At 41.2% G+C, this 19063-nt stretch overlaps 1 protein-coding gene across 4 annotated transcripts in view; it reads left to right on the top strand.

Moving 5' to 3' along the window:
- Positions 1 to 19063, top strand: part of PTER (phosphotriesterase related) — a 79929-nt gene that overhangs the window by 29384 nt on the left and 31482 nt on the right. For 3 of the 4 annotated variants that reach the window (XM_064368401.1, XM_064368402.1, XM_064368403.1), the window contains exons 2-3: positions 16510 to 16980; positions 18506 to 18771. In XM_064368401.1, coding sequence (XP_064224471.1) covers positions 16549 to 16980; positions 18506 to 18771 — 698 coding nt within the window. In that variant the 5' untranslated portion in view covers positions 16510 to 16548. The remainder of the gene's footprint in view (positions 1 to 16509; positions 16981 to 18505; positions 18772 to 19063) is intronic. The other variant, XM_064368404.1, reaches the window with a different exon arrangement.

The following is a 19063-nucleotide window of genomic DNA, read 5'->3' as shown; positions in this document are numbered from 1 at the left end:
GGTGACTCACACCTGTAATTCCAGCACTTTGGGAGGTCAAGGAGGGTGGATCACCGGAGGTCAGGAGTTCAAGACCAGCCTGACCAACATGGTGAAACCTTGTCTCTACTAAAAATACAAAAATTAGCCAGGTGTGGTGACAGGCACCTGTAATGCTGGCTACTCGGGAGGCTGAGGCAGGAGAATTGCTTGAACCTGGAAGGCGGAGGTTGCAGTGACCAATCGTGCTTCAGCCTGGGCGACATGAGCAAAACTCCATCTCAAAAATGATAATAATAAAGTAAAATAAAATAGTGTAGTGGCTGCGTTCTGAGAACTTGGAGTGTGAGGATAACAGGCAAGTTGAAAAAACAGACACAGCTTCAAAATCCAAAGCCCAAAAACTTTGGAAAAACATTTTCCATGCTTTTTAATAAGTTTAAGCTCTTCCAATTTGGGAAAATAATGTGATATTTCATAAAAGCGCTGTGCTGTGATCTCAGAATTACCCATTTTCAGAAATATGTTAAAATAAAGATTCCAGGAAAACGGCCAGGCCTGGTAGCTAACACCTGTAATCCCAGCACTTTGGGAGGCTGAGGCGGGCAGATCACCTTAGGTCAGGAGTTTGAGACCAGCCTGACCAGCATGGCGAAACCCATCTCTACTAAAAATACAAACATTAGCTGGGTATGGTGGCAGATGCCTGTAATCCAGCTACCTGGGAGGCTGAGACCGAGAATCACTTGAACCTGAGAGGTGCAGGTTGCAGTGAGCTGCGATCAAGCCAATGCACTCCAGCCTGGGTGGCAGAGAGAAACTTCATCTCAAAACAAAAAAAAGATTCTAGGAAAACGTTTAGCCCTTTTTTTTTTCTTTTTTTTTAAGCAATTTTTAATCTCTATTGACTACACATTTATGTTGTTCTTTTCTGGTGCTAATTCCACTTCTATTTATAATTTCTTTGCTTCTGCATTCATTTTTGTTTTCTTTATTACATGTTTCCTTTGTTGAAGTCTCCTCAAATCCTTTGTGGATAAAGCTGGACTAAAGCAAGCATCTAGGTGTTCATTAAATACATACTGTGTAGCAGGCGCTGCAGGGAGCTGAGGACTGTGTGGCAAAGAAGATGTGACTCACCCCAACAAGCTCAAAGTCTGATGCAAAGGCATAAAACAGAAGAAGGTAGCTGGGATCGGTGGCTCATGCCTATAATCCCAGTACTTTGGGGGCCAAGGTGGGAGGATCACTTGAAGCCAGGAGTTTGAAACCAGCCTGGGCAACATAGGGAGACCCCTTTCTCTATAAAAAAATTTTAAAAAATAGTTGGAGGTGGCCACGTGCACCTGTAGTCCAGTTACTCAGGAGGCTGAGGTGGGAGGATCGCTTGAGCCCAGGAGTTTGAGGCTGCAGTGAGCTATGATCATACCACTGTACTCTGGCCTGTGTGAGAGTGAGACCCTGTCTCATAAAAAGTAAAAATCAGAAGAAGAGCATTATTAAAGTGAAACTTGGGATGCTATGAGTGTACCTAGAATTGGCATCTTACCTGTATTGCTTGAGCAAAAAGGAGGAACCACAGGACAATCTTCTAGTTAGGAAGGGTGCTGAAGGCCAAATAGAAGTTGGCCAGGACAGGGTAAGGGTTAGGGAGGCAGAGTGGGAGTGGGTTGGATTTGCAAGCTGAGAGCAAAGAAACAGAAACCGGCTCAGAGACCTTGGGACAGTGGGTAAGATGTAAAGTCCAGGAAAGGGCAGGCTTTTTAAAGTGGCCAGAGTAGAGTGGGTTCACAGGGTACCATCCAGGCTCTACGTTCAGATTTGTCTTTTAAGGTTGAAAGAAGACTCGGGGAGAGACATGTTCATGTCCGCGTTTTAGAAAGAGTGCTGTATAGGCCTCCTGAGGTGGATTGGAAAGCCAGAGAGACTGCTGAGAAGCTTTTACTGGAATCCACCTGTGAGATGACGGTGGTTCCCACTAAGGTCGTGACTGTGAGAATGAAGAGGAAAAGATGAATCAAAGAGCTATTAAAGTGGTGGAATTTACAGGGTTTAGAAACTGAGTGGATGTGGGTGAGGCAGGAGTCTTGGATGAAATCTCAGTTTGTTTTGTGTTCTTGTTTGTTTCTGAGAGGGTGAACATGGCTCACTACAGCCTTGAGCCCAGGCACAAGTGATCCTCCTGCCTCAGCCTCCCGTGTAGCTGGGAACACACCTGGCTAATTTTTGGATTTCTTTTCTAGAGATGAGGTCTCACTTTATTGCCCAAGCTGATGGCGAACTCCTGGGCTCAAGCAATCCTCCTGCCTCAGCCTCCCAAAATGGTGCTGGTATTACAGCATGAGCCACTGCACCGGCTTTTTTTTTTTTTTTTCAAATGGGAGCATTTGTAGATGTTGCATCAGAGAGAATGCGGAAAATGTAGACATGTCATGTAAATTACCAAGTGCTGGGCTTGGCACATGGTAATTATCCAATAAGGTTGCTATCTATTATTGTCATTGTCAGCTAAACTGGTCTAATTAATCTTAACAGAACTGTGTATGAAGTGCTGTTCATAGTCGATATTTGGCATTCTCTATGCAGATTCAGGTTGGAGTTGCAGCCTTTCAGCCCAGGGGCAAGTTTCTTAACTTTTCTTGGCCTCAATTTCCTCATAGAATATCAAGTCAGCAATGCATTCATGAGAATTTGAGATAAGAGATGTAAAGTGCTTTAAGCAACACATAGTAGGAGCTTAGTCAGTGAACAAGAGGCATTATTGTCGGTTCCCAGCCTCCAAGTGAGGCCACGGGACTCTCTTATTTATCTTTGTATCTCCCATAGAGCCTACCTGCCTAACATAGCTCCTTATACTTATTAAATGCTTAATATATATTTATCAAATCCAGAGTAACTTTTTATTTCATCTTGTTGAGGGTGTTTGCCCTCCATTAAAAAGGTTTCCTGGGCCAGAAGCAGGGGCTCACACCTGTAATACCAGCAGTTTGGGAGGTCAAGGCAGGCAGATCGCTTGAGGTCAGGAGTTCAAGATCAGCCTGGCCAACAGAGTGAAACCCTGTGTCTACTAGAAATATAAACATTTGCTGGGTGTGGTGGCAGGTGCCTATAATCCCAGCTACTTGGGAGGCTGAGGCAGGAGAATTACTTGAATCCAGAAGGCGGAGGTTGCAGTGAGCCGAGATTGCGCCACTGCACTCCAGCCTGGCCGACAGAGTGAGACTCTATCTCAAAATAAATAAATAAATAAATTTATTCTTATGGTTCTTTCCTTTAAAAAGGCTTCTTTTTATGGTTCTCTTTTTCTAGTTTATCCTTACTTAAAATTTATTGTTCTTGATTCTTTTTTTTAACTTACAAATAAATGATGACTCACACTTCCTAATTTCTGATATTTTTCTATAAAAATGTTCCCTTTATGACACCCCTGCCTCCATTTCTGCTCCTAACCCCACCCATGAGTGTGTTCAGATGAGATCTTGTTCCTGGTCTGGCTTAACTATGATAAGAATTATTCAGGCCATGGAGCTTTTTCCAGAATTGTCACTGGGCTTCAAGACTTCCACCAAAGTCAAAATCAGTCAGCTATGGACTGCCTCAAACAGCTTGAATTGAATTAAAATGAACCATAGCACTAGAAAAGCGTGTAATTTGATCTGCAATATTGCACAGGAACAATATCAAATCTCAGGCAAGACAGGCAATTAGCAACTTTGTGATAATAAAGAATTTGAAATAGCTCTTGAGTGCATAAATCTTTGCCTGCCTGTGTGTTTTTGTTGGAGGATTCAAAAATTTATATTTTACTATTTTACCTGTGAGTATCTACATATAAGTAGGACTTGACAGCCAGAGATATTAAAATGTTATGTTTATCTTTGAGCAGGAGTATCAGAAATTAGAAAGTGTGAGTCATTTATTTGTAAGTTAAAAAAAAAAGACTCAAGAGCAGTAATAGTATAGGTGTCTCATGGATTTATACTGGTAACATTGATCTTTTCCTATTTTACTCACTTTTACTAATTATACATTTTATAAACATTAAAAACTGGAAAATACATCAAATTGTAATAAAGGAAAAAATGGTCTATCTTTACTTCTGCTCAAAGATAAACGTAACATTTTAGTATCTCTGGCTGTTAAGTCCTACTTACATGTAGATACATACACTCTGTATAAATTTTTATCACACTCAAAATATTTAAACTAGTTTTGTGTTTTGCTTTTTCATATAATAAAAGGATTTTTCTTTATTTTCCTTTTTTCTTTACATCAAAGAGCATTCAGAACATAAGAGCATGTTTCTATGTCATTAAATATTCTTTGCAAATATAATTGAATGGTGGCATGATGTTCCATTGGTATATATGTAAACGTTCCTTTGGTTTAAGACATTTTGTTACCATTCTATGTAATGCCATAATGGAATCTTTGAGCACAAATCTTTTTTACATATATCTAAATATTCCCTTAAGACAGATTCCCACCAGCAGGGTAACATGTTTAAGACTCGGGATACTTACTGCTGAATTACTTTTCAGACAAGTTAGGCAAATCTGTACTTTTGCCAGCGTCGTGGCTAGGAGGTTGTCATATCGCCACGCTCACTGCAATCTTCTTATTTTCACAAACTAGTCAATGAACGGGCTGGATTTGTAGTAACTGCCTCCCAAGTGATGCTTTCTATTGGATTCCCACAATATGACTACTGCTAACTTTTAAGGATTAGGTTACCATTTTAAATGGAAAGATTGTTTTCTTGAATGTGAAGCTGGATATCTATAAATAAAAAATTTCAATTGGTTATTTGGTATTTCTTGCATTTCTGGTGTAAGTTCCTTAAATGTTATATAGATATTATTTTTATTATTTAGCATTTATCCCATGATAAAACTGAAATCGTGTATGCCTGATACGGATTGAGTGTGTCCCCACCCAAATCTCACCTTGAATAGTAATAATCCCCACGTGTCAAGGTTGGGGCCAGGTGGAGATAACTGAAGCACGTGGAGGTTTCCCCCATACTGTTCTCGTGGTAGTGAATAAATCTGATGAGATCTACTGGCTTTATAAATGGGAGTTTCCCTATACAAGCTCTCTTGCCTGCTGCATTGTAAGTCATGACGTTGTTCCTCATTCGCCTTCAGCCATGATTGTGAGGCCTCCCCAGGCATATGGGACTGTTAGCCCATTAAATCTCTTTCCTTTATAAATTAACCAGTCTCAGTTATATCCTTATTAGCAGCGTGAGAACAGACTAATACAGTCCTTCTCCCCCACCATATTTTGGGGCTTATCTGGGGATAGTAATTCCTAATAAATACTTTAGTTCTTGGGTATTTTGGACTTTTGAACAGCTTTTTGGAATATGAACAGTTTTCTATTATGTTGTACCCTCTGAAATTTATAAAAATAAAATACACCGTGCATCAGGTTTAGTTTGTAGGCGTGAGAATTTTATGTATGTAGCTTCTGTTCTCTTCATTTCTCACTAAGAAGTCAAAATTTAAACCAGACTTCATCTTTGCACATACAAGAAAAAGTAATTATTTGTAGAGTATTTTAATTGAGTGAGCCTTGGGGCATAGCTCTACATATTACATACCCAATTTCCTTGCAAACTTCAAAAACAACGAGAAAAACTTTATTAGAATTTATAGTTAGAGCACATTGTACTTTTTTTTTTTTTTGAGAGGGAGACTCGCTCTGTCACTAGGCTCGAGTGCAGAGGTGTGATCTTGGCTCACTGCAACCTCCACCTCCTGTTCAAGTGATTCTCCTGCCTCAGCCTCCCATGTAGCTGGGATGACAGGCACGTGCCACCCAGCAAATTTTTGTATTTTTCGTAGACATGGGGTTTCGCCATATTGGCCAGGCTGGTCTTGAACTCCTGACCTCATGATCCACCTGCCTTGGCCTCCCAAAGTGCTGGGATTACAGGCGTGAGCCACTGCACCCGGCCGAGCACGTTGTACTTTACTCACTTTGGGATAAACCATTTGGCTCTTTCATTCTTTAATTAAGGTTTAAACTAGTTATTATACTTTTCTTCTCTCTATTCAGTTCAATTGAGTCTTACTGATACAAACTAAACACTAGATACTATATAGCTATTGAGGATAAAGGAGACCTTCTACCCACCCCACCTCTAACCTGACGAAGCCCCTGATGAAGTCAAAGGAAGACAAATCCATGCTGTGATGGGATATACTGTGGAATCTCATGCTGTTTTCGATATGAGTCCTCTGCTCCACCACACTCTCGTTAGTAAGTTGCTTAGATAAACCAAATCTATGCACAAATGAACTTCCCATTAAAAATTACTTCTCCCGTAAAGCATTCCTATGTCCTTAACATCAGTTTCTGTTCCTGACTTGCAACATGGTATCTTTTTCTTCATCTCTGGCCGAATGCTGTAAATGCTCATAAATATCAAGTAATATGATGCAAAGAGATTGCAAACTAAAACTGAAAACCTTAAAGATGCAGTTTCTCATGAAGCTGCTGAAAGCGATATTGGAGAAATGCCAAAATACTTCCAAAGCCAAATGAAGATATGGCAGAGTTAGAGCCTTAACAACCCAAGAGGAGAAATCGGTAGGAGTGTTATCAAGACAAGTGCTTCTGAAGAGAATAAGTTGCATAACTACTAGTTAATAGAGGAACTTGGTAAAAAATCATGAAGCCTTCACAAATATTTTTGCAAAACCTTTTTCGTCACTGGGGTACAAAAGTCAAGTGAACAGTGTCATCTTACATAGTTTTATCTGAGAAGTGATCTTCCCTCCCCCCAAATCTAACACTCAGCTAATTCTTCGTTTTAACCATTAGGATATATTTATAATGATGACGTATTTTGATTTTTCTTTTTGGTGTAAAATCTTAAGCACTTTAAAAATGACATTATTCAGTGTTGGTCTCTATATTTTGATTGTCTATTGCTGTGTAACAAACCACCTACCTGTGCGGGCTGGTCTAACAGAATGTCATAGACTGGGTGACTGATAAAAAACAGAAATTTATTTCTTATCCTTCTGGAGGCTGAGAAGTCTAAGATCGAAGCCCTGGTAGATTTGGTGTCTGGTGAGGGCCTGTGTCCTGGTTTGCAGATGGTCACCTTGCTGTGTCTTCACATGGTGGAAGGAAGAAGGGAGCTCTTTGGGGTCTCTTTTATAAAGAGACTAATTCCATTTATGAAGCCTCTACCCTTATGAGCAGATCACCTCTCAATGGCCCCACCTGCTAATACTGTTACTGGGGATTAGGATTTCACCATATGAATTTTGGAGGGACACACACATTTAGTCTATAGCACCATCCCTAAGCCAGAGGTTACAAACAACCATCATTTGATTGTCTCTCATCATTCTGTGGGTTGATCAGACTCTGCCAGTTGCATTCAGCTGGGCCTGAAGTCATTTGGGATCTTGGCTGACTAGAATGTCCCAGATAACTCACTTCTCTGATATCTTCACAGGGACAGCCGCAAGGCTTAGATGAATGGGGACCCTGGAATGGCTGGGCTCTCTCTCTCTCTCTCCATGTCATCTCAGGGCCTCTTCTTCTCCATGTAGGAAGGAAGCCAGACTTCTTACATTACAACTCAGTATTTCCCAAGGCATAAAAGCAAAAGCTACTTCCAATGATATGGGTCCCAAACAGGCATGGCATCACAGTTTGAGACCCATATCACAGGTCATCTCAGGTAAAGGGTGGAAGGGTCTACACAAGGATTTGAATATTGGAAAGCACTGAGGGTCATCATGGAGACTAACCCCAGTAGGAAGCACATTGATTGAAAAAGTCATTTCCAGTACTGGTTACCCTTGGATAATGAGGACCTACTGCAGCTGTAGTCACTTTGGTACATCATTTCCAAAACCCTAATGAGTTGTGATGTCAGTTGCAGCTGTCAATCTACTTTTAATAATCACAGGCCTCAAGTGAAGAAATTCATTTACAGGATAAGCAGATTACAGCTTCAGTGTGTTTCATACGCTTCAGAACCTTCTTGCTTATTTTCTGAAAGAACAAGCTCAGGTTGATTTGTCCAAGGATACTCAGCAAATATTTGGAAAATAATTCAAAGTTTAATGTATAGTAATCATAATTCTGGGCATTTGTATGGTACTTTATTGTTATTATTATTGTTATTATTGAGACAGAGTCTTGCTCTGTCACCCAGGCTGGAGTGCAATGGCGTGGCCTTGGCTCACTGCAACCTCTGCCTCCCGGGTTCAAACAATTTTCCTGTCTCAGCCTCTCACAGAGCTGGGATTACAGGCGGCGCCACCACACCTGGCTAATTTTTGTATTTTTAGTAGAGATGGAGTTTCACCATGTGGGTCAGGCTGGTCTCAAACTCCTGACCTCATGATCTGCCCGCCTCAGCCTCCCAAAGTGCTGGGATTACAGGCGTGAGTCACCGTGTCCGGCCTGGTACTTATTATTTAAGTAGTGCTTTTAGGTATTGTTTTACCTGCTTTTTATGTCAAATCTTATGTGGTCAATCAGGCAAATATTCCAGTTTTCAAGTAAGGAAACTAAGTCATGAGAAGCTTTTAAACGTTCCACAGTCACACCGCCAGAAAACACTGGAGCCAAGACTCCCAAGTTTTGGGTTCTTCCTTTTTTTTTTTCTTTTTTCTTTTAAGACAAAGTCTTACTTTGGAGTGCAGTGGTGCAGTCAAGGCTCACTGTAGCCTCAGCCTCAACCTCACAGACTCAGGTGATCCTCCCACCTCAGCCTCCAGAGTAGCTGGGACCACAGGAGTGCCCCACCACGCCCAGCTAATTTTTATACAGGCAAGGTGTTGCTATGTTGCCCAGGCTGGTCTCAAACTCCTAGACTCAAGCAATTGTCCCACCTCAGCCTCTCAAAGTCCCGGGATTACAGGAATGAGCTGCTGTGCCTGGCTTTGGGTTTCTTTCAAACCACCCATCTGTCCTAGAATTCTCTTTCTCTCTCTCTCTCTTTTTTTTTTTTTTTTGAGACAGGGTCTCACTCTGTCACCCAGATTGGAGTCTACCCTCCAGTAGTGCGATTTTGGCTCACTGCAGCCTCTACCTTCCAGGTTCAAGCAATCCTCCCACCTCAGCCTCTCAATAGCTGGTACTATAGGCACACACCACCATGCCTGGCTAATTTTTGTATTTTTAGTAGACATGGGCTTGCCATGTTGTGCAGGCTGGTATCAAACTCCTGAGCACAAGCCATCTGCCTGCCTTGGCCTCCCAGAGTGCTGGGATTACAGGCGTGTGCAACCATGCCAGGTCTAGAATTCTCTTTTAAACTTTGAAGGACATGAAATGGAAATTTCTTCTGTCTTTCTCTCTCTCTCTCTCTCTCTCTTTATATATATAGAGAGAGAACTGTTTGTCTGCACATGCATATAAAATATGCATTTTATTTATTTATTTTTAATTAGAGACAGGGTTTCACCATGTTGGCCAGGCTAGTCTCAAACTCCTGACCTCAAATGATCTACCCACCTCGGCCTCCCACAGTGCTGGTATTACACGCATGAGCTACCACGCCCAGCCTAAAATATACATTGAAAAATCCATTCTTAAAGTGTAGCTTTCACTGTTAATGATCTATAGGTGTTCAATAATATCCATTTCAAGTTAAAGGAGTCACAGATGCACGGATGCCATCTGGAAGTTATCTGGTCCAACCCCTTCATTTCACAGATAGGAAAAGCAGGTGTGGACTGGATAACTTAGTTGCCCAAACCCACACAACTGTCTAGTAAAGAGCCATGCATTCTGGACTCTGAACCCATCATTTTACCAACTAGACCACGCCACCTCAAGAATAGCCTTCTGGATGAAACTGTGAGAGGAATGTAGATATTTTCCATGTTTAAACATTTTACTGTGGTTCTCCAGGACTTAAAAGTAATACAGCTTTTAAGCTCCTTACTGGTCAAATGCAGCTAAGGACCAGTTGTGCATCTGGCTCAAAGTATTGCTATTTCTGGGAGGCAACCGATGGCTAGGGATCCATGGGACAGAAAAGCCCCTCTAGAAAAAGCCGAGGGCAGACTTCAATGTGGAGAGTTCTTTATGAAGAAAAGGAAGTGATAACTGTTGTATTCCAGTAACTCGGTATATGTTTCACTTGCAGGAATAAGTGTGGCTAGCAAAATCAAAAACTTTACATCAAACATTCTCAAGACATTGAGTGTGGAACCTTCTGAGAATGAAAAGGGCAGAGATGAGATCTCAGTTTTTCAAATTAAGTAAAATTTAAAGGTCAGTTATTCAGATAGTGTCTTGACAATAATATTGCACTTGTCCCAACTCTGGTATGTTACTGTAGTGAGTAATGTTGCGTTTTGATCTGTGTTGAAATACAGTTATCTTCCCCTCCCCTCCTTTCCTATCTTTTTTTAGGGGGAGCGGGGAGACAGAGTTTTGGTCTTGTTGCTCAGGCTAGAGTGGAATGGTGTGATCTTGGCTCACTGCAACCTCTGCCTCCTGGGTTCCAGCAATTCTCCTGCCTCAGCCTCCCAAGTAGCTGGGATTACAGGTGCCCACCACCACACCTATCTAATTTTTGTATTTTTAGTAGAGATGGAGTTTCACCACATTGGCCAGGCTGGTCTCAAACTCCTGACCTCAGGTGTTCTGCCCGCCTCGGCCTCCCAAAGTGCTGGGGTGATAAGCGTGAGCCACAGCGCCTGGCCCCCTTTTAAAGTGTATATATATACTGTTTAGTTGACCACTCAACAGAGAAATTTGAGGAGTCAGTGGTACTAGTTACAAGTTTGTAGACCACAGTCTACACAAAGGCCATCTGCTCAACCCTGCTGACTTGGGATTGACCAGATGGCCTATGTTAAATTGAAGAGTTAATGAAGCCACAAGCTGATTTTTTTCATTCAAGCAGCCTCATGTGTTTTCTGGCTTTTTGAATGGCTTCAGTGGATTAACTTACCAGTTTAAGATGAACTGCTCACATCCAGGTGCGCAGGATGGCGAAAGCTTGAGCAGACACAGAGGAGAGGACCTATCCCAGGCTGACCTGTCTGCAAAGGCCCTTTTCCAGCACGGTCACTTCCTGGGTACATCACTGCCATAGTCCTCATAATAGTTTAGAATTTGCACACATCCCCAGGTTTTCTTCTTACATTCTTTGTCAATTTGAAAAAAAAAAAAGCTTGGGAATGAAACCCAACATTTTCCTCCGAATACAAGCTGCTCATTTGTATCTCGGAGCAGTTTTGCTTTATTTATGTTACAGTTGAAAGAACTTGCTGGGTCCCATTATTGCTCTGTATCCTGAATTGGTGGGATTTCTTTCTCTGCATTCAGGCATGGCTATTGATTCTTTTGACAGTGTTCAATATTAAAAGTTATAAATCCACATGCAGTAGGGCCATTACGCCATAAATATCTGAGAAAGTGGAAGTGTGGTGGTGGTGACTGTGTCCAAGGAGGGACTCCTGGTGTCGCCGTTGATCAGTGTCCAGGCCCAGGCTGCTTTTAAGAAAACATGTCGCAGGTCTGAACCTGTATGCACCATGGAAGTATTCAAACAAACTTTAAAAAAAGTGATGCATTTAAAAAATATTTTTGTCGCAAATCAAATGTCTGTGTTAAATGCAGTGTTTCTAGAGTGCAGCCGCAATCTGTGATGTAACACATCAAAAAATAGACGTGCTGATATATTTGGGCCAGACAGCACTTTTTTCTTAGAAGTCCATTTATTTGGAGGAGACTTTTATAGTGCCAGCAAGTCCAGTTAGAAAGTTCCATCTGCTCTGCCTCTCCCTGCTTCTGCTTCCTTGCCATCTCCACTGGTGTCATCTCAGACAAGACACTACCTGATATTTTCTGGATAACAGCGACATCCTATGGGGTCCCCTGCAGGTACAACGGGCCCCTCCCTTCATCCATTTGTCACATGGCTGCCAGGCTCTTCACTTCATATTGTCTGCATTAAACCCTGAGATGCCTTCCCGTTTTTTGTCAGTTAGGGTTTATTCAGAGCCACAAAACTATTAGGTTGGTGCAAAAGTAATTGCAGTCTTGACCATTACTTTCAATGGCAAAGACCGTGATTACATTTGCACGAACCTAATACTATGAGTAAAATGAAATAAGCGATGTATGCTAAGAATTAGACCTTTCATGCTTCAGGGAGGAGTTGAGAAAGTCAATTGAAAACTGATCCACTAAAAATCAATTTTCTAATTTGACCATTGCATTTTTTTTTTTTTTTTTTTTTTGAGACAGAATCTCGCTCTGTTGTCCAGGTTAGAGTGCAGTAGCGCAATCTTGGCTCACTGCAACCTCCACCTCCCAGGTTCAGGCAGTTCTCCTGCCTCAGCCTCCCAAGTAGCTGTGATGATAGGCGTGTGCCACGACGTCCAGCTAATTTTTGTATTTTTTTATAGAGATGGGTTTCACCATGCTGGCCAGGCTGGTCTTCAACTTCTGGCCTCAAGTGATCCACCTGCCTCAACCTACCACAATGCTGGGATTACAGGTGTTACAGGTGTGAGTCACCGTGCCTGACCTGATTTGACCATTGCATTTAAACTTGTTAGATGAGTACCTTCATCTAGGTCGAGGGCTGGGTATAGCAGAGTCAGGGGTGGGAGAAGAGTCTATGTTTATGACATAAGGACAGTGTATTGCAGTTAAGAGAGGCTATTCATTCACAGGTAAAGTAGAATTCTGGAAAGTCCTGCCCTCTAAAATTCAAAAGACCACTGAAAAATATTTTTAATCTGGGTAGACAGAATCATCTTAATTATAATGGCCAGGGTGAAATACCTGTGAGGAACTCTCAGTGAAACTAAACTAAAATTGCCCCCAAACTACCCTCCTGCACACCAAATCTTCAACAGTTAGGTGAATTTCCTAAATATTGGATAGAAGTTGATTTATGCATATATTTTTTCAACATATGCATAGTTTAAACATGCATATTTTAATATGAAATAAGACAAATTATTAATATGAAATAATATGAAATAAGACAAATCCTTTTTATCGTCTCTGGCTTTCGGCTGTGCTGGAGGACTGTCCTCTGATTCTCTTCTTTTGTCCCTTTTATTTTTTTGTCCCTTTTATTTTTTGTCCCTTTTATTTTTTGTCTTTTAAGTCTCTGTTCTTTTGCGATTCTAGATCCATCGGAATTAGAAAGGTTGTTTCCCTCAGCTAGGCTGTAATAGTAATTGCAGTCTGTCCTCCGTCTCTCAGATTGTTCACATTTCACATTTTAAGTGCAACAGAACTTTTGACCAATGTGTTTATAATAAGCTCTAGCTACTCCCTTTTTCACTAGCTTCTGTGCGGGTACCTGTATGCAATGCTGAAGCTTCTCGGGCATACTCTGGAAAATACCAGAAGCCTGCTTTGTTTCTCGGTAGCCACTCCTGTTTGCACCATTGCGTATTGCTGCTGTCATTGTTCCTTACCTTCCTCCTTGTTCTGTGAACTCTCTTCTCTGTGAATAGCCCCTTGCCTGTATGTGGAGAAGAGAGCAACCTCCAGGCTGAATGCAGACTGAAAAGCACTCCTTCACTGCACAGGAAGCATGTATTCTAGATACACTCTCCACCCCACTCAAAGACGTGTTCCACCTTAGAGCAATATTGGCTACAGTTTGTTCTTTAATCGTTTCTTATCCTTTGAGTGGAGGTTACAGTGTGTGTGATCATAGAAAGTGCCAGCCAGTTCTGCCTGAGAGCGTTAGAGGTATTTCCCAGAAGGGATGACATTTCTTAAGTGATTTTTTTTTTTTTTCAGAAAGACTCACAGCTTGTGAGCTTGAAACGTACCAACATTGCTCTTTCAAATATACATCAATTAAATACGCAGTTTGGTACTTTTCAAGCAAAAGTGATAGCATTTTATCAGTTTAGCTCAGTTTCTGCCCTTCTGTGACTCTCTGGAACACGTCTGTAAGATCGTCAGCCAAAAGGAAAGAAACGGCAAATTAACTCATATGGAAGATTGCATCTATTATTAATAGTACCGTGATTTCATCAACAGAAGGCATGAACTACATATTCCTTGCTCTTAGTAGCAAGGAATAAGATACTGAAGAGTAAATTCCTAGCCATCATCAATGAAACATATCGCCCCATTTAGCACCTGGCAGCTGTATGGTGATTCCCGGAGCAGATACTGCCTGTTTTTCTCAGAGCCACCATTGGAATTGCCTAGCTGATAGAAGCCTGGCTTGCAGAAGGACACTATCAAACAAAATCAGTGGCAATGCTAGCCACAAGTCCTATATTCTGTCCAAAAGTCTAAATCCATCATTTATGCCTTATGAGCCAGTACCTCTCAAACACCTGAGTTCCAGATAACTGCAACGGCTGGCTATAAATTGGCCTATAATTCTGTCACCCTCTGACCTGTGACATTGTTTTCACCTTATCTTACGTGTATACTATACCCTTCACAAATTTTCCCCTTGTTCCGCCAAGTCATCTCCCCTGTCATCACCCACTTCCTCTGAAAAGAAATAACCTAGGAAATACATGAATGGTTCCTAGAATTCGCGTAACAAAGCTACTATTTGTTGAATATGGGCTGTGCGCCAAACCTGTCTGTCTACAGGTGTTTTTACCTATGGTATCTAGTTTATTTTTATGATAGTCTATGAAATGTGCTTTGTTATTTTAACTTACAGATGAGAAAAATGGAAGTCAAAGAAGGCTTTCAAAGGAATGTGGGGGGAAATAGTGACTTCAGAACATCGTTTGAAGGAACAGTTTGAGAGCTCGGAAAGACACAATGCCCCTTTTCTTCAGTTCCCAGAGCATGGGATTTGAGTCCTGGTTTTGCTCTTGGCAATGCTGGAGTTTTTCCTCGCTACTTTCAGTAGCTCTCATTCATTTTAAAGCCTTCATTTAGGAAATGTACTTTAATTTTTTTTTTTTTTTTTTGAGACAGAGTCTTGCTCTTTTTCCCAGGCTGGAGTGCAGTGGCATTATCTCAGCTCAGTGCAACCTCCACCTCCCAGGTTCAAGCGATTCTCCTGCCTCAGCCTCCCGAGTAGCTGGGATTACAAGCATGCACCACCACACCTGGCTAATTTTTGCATTTTTAGTAGAGACGGGATTTCACCATATTGGCCAGGCTGGTCTTAAACTCCTGACCTCAGGTGATCTGCCTGCCACAGCCTTCCAAAGTGCTGGGATTACAGGCATGAGCCACTGAACCCGGCCCCCAAATTTTTTTTTTTAATTTTTAAAAATAGTAGAGATGGGGTCTCACTATGTTGCTTAGACTGATCTCAAACTCCTGGCCTTATGTGATCCTCCCACCTCAGCCTCCCAAAGTGCTGGGAGTATATATGCAGGAGCCACTGCATCCGACCATTTTATTTTTAATTTTTAATTGAAACGAATTTTTAAAAAGGAAATGTACTTTTAAAGGAAAGCATGGAATTGGGGTTCTTGCTGTCACTGATAGACATTGGTGAACACTTAATTTGTGCTACAAATGAGAGCAAATCGAGGACACAAAGGGCTTTGGTCTTTTCAGAGACAGCTGATTTCAGTTTCAGTAAATCACAGTCACTTTCATTATGACTAAGAATCTTTGCTTTTCAGTATTTTTGAAGTGCATTTCTGTGTGCTCGGGACAATCAAGCATTCAAAGTGAAGAGGTTCATTTGTTTTTGTTATTTCATTATTCAACCTAAGTGTGCTCCCCTGTTGTTTTGGGAGGCATATTCTGTGCAGTCACGTGGGTCACAGATCTTGTCTTTTGCTTCTTTATGGCTCTAATTTCTGGCACATAATGGGCCTTCAACCGAAATTTGTTTGCTTGGGTAGTGAGTGAATAGTGGAAAGATCAGTTGCAGCCAGGCGCAGTGGCTCACACACCTGTAATCCCAGCACTTTGGGAGGCCGAGGTGGGAGGATCACCTGAGGTCAGGAATTCGAAACCAGCCTGGTCAACGTGGGAAAACCCCATCTCTACTAAAAATACAAAAATTAGCCAGGTGTGGTGGCTTATGCCTGTAGTCCCAGCTACTCATGAGGCTGAGGCAGGAGAATCGCTTGAACCCAGGAGGCAGAGGCTGCAGTGAGCAGAGATTGCACCACTGCACTCCACTTGAGCAACAGAAAAAAAAAAAATTATGGAAAGAGCCGTTGCTTCAGGATATTTAATTTAGCTAAAAAGTGACAAATGAAATTTTAAATTATAATTATTGTTGATTTATTCAAGAATATGTAGCTATGACTAAGAGATACAATTAAGTTAAAGAAAAATGCGAACTGAATATCAAAGGATATGTCCAGTAGATAAGGTTAACACTCACTCAGGAAGAGGACTCCCAATGGAAGTGGTGGGAGGCAATTAACACCATACATGTCACTTAGATCTGCAGTGGGGGTAGATTCTGACTTCAGCGGGATCATAAGTGAGATCATCTCTCTAGTTTTATTGATTTGCCTTCTTACATGGGTGTATGTTCACAGCCTCCCATCCCTTAAGGGCAAGAGTTTATGTGTGTGTAAAATTTTCTGATTGTAGTTGTTGGTTTGTTTTAAGAAAAAAGCTTTAGAACTTCTCTTGGTGATACCGTCAGAAATGTCTTCCTTAAGTGGAAAAGTCCAAACTGTTTTGGGCCTTGTGGAGCCAAGCAAACTGGGCCGCACCCTGACCCATGAACACTTGACCATGACCTTTGACTGCTGTTACTGTCCACCTCCTCCGTGCCAGGAAGCTATTTCCAAAGAGCCTATCATCATGAAAAATTTATATTGGATTCAGAAAAACTCTTATTCCCATAAAGAAAACCTTCAATTGAATCAGGAGACAGAAGCCGTAAAGGAAGAACTGTTGTATTTTAAAGCTAATGGTGGAGGGGCTTTGGTGGAAAACACAACCACTGGGATTAGCCGAGACGTGCAGACGTTGAAGAGGCTTGCAGAAGAGACTGGCGTCCATATCATATCCGGAGCTGGGTTTTACGTGGATGCAACTCACTCCTCAGAGACCAGAGCCATGTCAGTGGAGCAGGTAAAAAGCCTAAGTTGTTTGACAATATCTGTTCATAAATTCAAAACAGCCAGAACCTTGAAAAATGCCCTGGGCCTGGAGGTACCTGGGCATACTATAGAAATTTGCTAGCTAGCAGAGACATCTGTCAATTGGGACCCAAATTAGTAACATGGTATTTCACAAAGAAAGTGCCAATTTTGCAAGCAAGCCTTGTGGTAAAGAAAAAAGAAAACAATAATATTAATAAATAAAGTGTCCAGGAAAGAGATCTTAATGCACTGGTCATTGAAAAATTCAACGTGGTAAGAGATTGTGTATATCATATCTGTCCTCAGTATTGGTGCCACGGTCGGTTTGTAAACCTCACTTTTCCATCTTCAGTCATGCAACCTCAATTTTTTTCCCCTGGATTTTATAATAACCAACAATGAAGATTCACTGTAGGGTGAAACTTGGCAGTCAGAGACTTGGCACGTTTGTGAATGTGTTTCACTCTCCTTTTACAAAACACGAGAGGTGGAAGAAAATTCGTTCCCCTGTGTGTTTTCATAATACGGTCTTAAACAAGAATGGTCAGAAGGAAGTAAATTGTTTAGGGAGAAAAAGAATAAGATGCAAAACATTTTTGCACGTGTGTGTTCTCTTTCTAAACACACATGTATCTGTTTATACTTGTTTATGCAAATATGTATATATTCATATGTATCTTCCATTGCCTGCATAACAGGCATGGGGTGTCAGCTCAGTCTTTGCAAAAGATCACTTACTCTCTAGAATATTTTGTATGTCAAAATTTTGTCTGCATTGTTTTCCAACCGGGGCTTTATTTTTGTAAATATATTTATTGTATTTAAAGACTATGCTGATGATGAGCATTATACACTTTTCCAACCACTCTGAGCAGTAACTATACATATGAACCAAAAAGTGTAATAGTGGTACTGTGTGCTGTAAATTTTCTGTGCTGTCTCCGGTAAAAAACTGAATAAATAGGAGAGAATTAAAGCCTTACTGGAAGCCTTGTGTGGTGGTGCAAGCCTGTAGTCCTAGTTACTTGGGAGCCTGAGATGGGAGGATTGTCTGATCTCAGGAGTTCAAGTCCAGCCTGAGTAACATGGTGAGACCCCTGCTTCTTTAAAAAAAAAAAAAAGAAAAAGAATTACCTGATACAGGAGACACAGATTCAATTCATTGGTAGTTTTTCTATATTTTAGATGCTGCTCCTGAGGTTAAATTATAGATTTTTTTCCCTTCACTCTGAATGCACTGTCATTAAGCCACTTTCCCCCCATCCAGCTTCCTAAAGCTATCAATTTCTCGTTAAATAAACACTTATGGTCTAATCTTGGATTTAGTGTAACTTGTTGATTTGCGATTTGGCCAGCAAAATGCCCTTTTCCTTGGCCAATATTAATTGATAAATATTGAATACATTTTTAAAAGAATGAAGGACTAAAGAAATAAATTCATTCACATACTGTAGCGGATCTATTTGGATACATTTCACAACCTTTAAAATATATTCCTTCTCACTCTTCCTTAGCTTACCAATGTCCTTATGAATGAAATTCTCCACGGAGCGGATGGAACCAGTATCAAGTGTGGCGTTATTGGAGAAATCGGTTGCTCCTGGCCTTTGACTGAGAGTGAAAGAAAGGTTCTCCAGGCGACCGCTCATGCCCAGGCTCAGCTTGGTTGCCCTGTTATTATCCATCCTGGACGGCACTCCAAGGCACCATTTCAGATTATCCGAATATTGCAAGAAGCAGGTGCAGACATCTCCAAAACAGTCATGTCACACCTGGATAGGTAAGCAGGCTATCTTACAAATGGATGCAAACTGCCATATAATTAATGCATGATCAAATGAAGAATCTACAGTAATCAGGTCAGTGCAATACTAATCACGTAGAGAGAACCACTAACTACATGGAAGATAGTATTTAAAAAGTTTTACAACTGACATTAGTAAAAGTCATTGCTGGCATTGTTGTGTCCCTCCTCCATGTCAGTTCGTATCCTGGGTATTTCGCATAAGGTATTTTGCATAAGTCATTTCCTTTCATTATCATCTCAGTCCTTTATAACTCATCGTAAGAGG

The sequence above is a fragment of the Aotus nancymaae genome, unplaced genomic scaffold (assembly GCF_030222135.1).
Source record: "Aotus nancymaae isolate 86718 unplaced genomic scaffold, 86718_ANA_hifiasm-v0.15.2.pri h1tg000077l, whole genome shotgun sequence".
Lineage (NCBI taxonomy): Eukaryota > Metazoa > Chordata > Mammalia > Primates > Aotidae > Aotus > Aotus nancymaae.
Note: the sequence above shows the minus strand (reverse complement) of the source record. Positions and strands in the feature narration are given on the sequence as shown.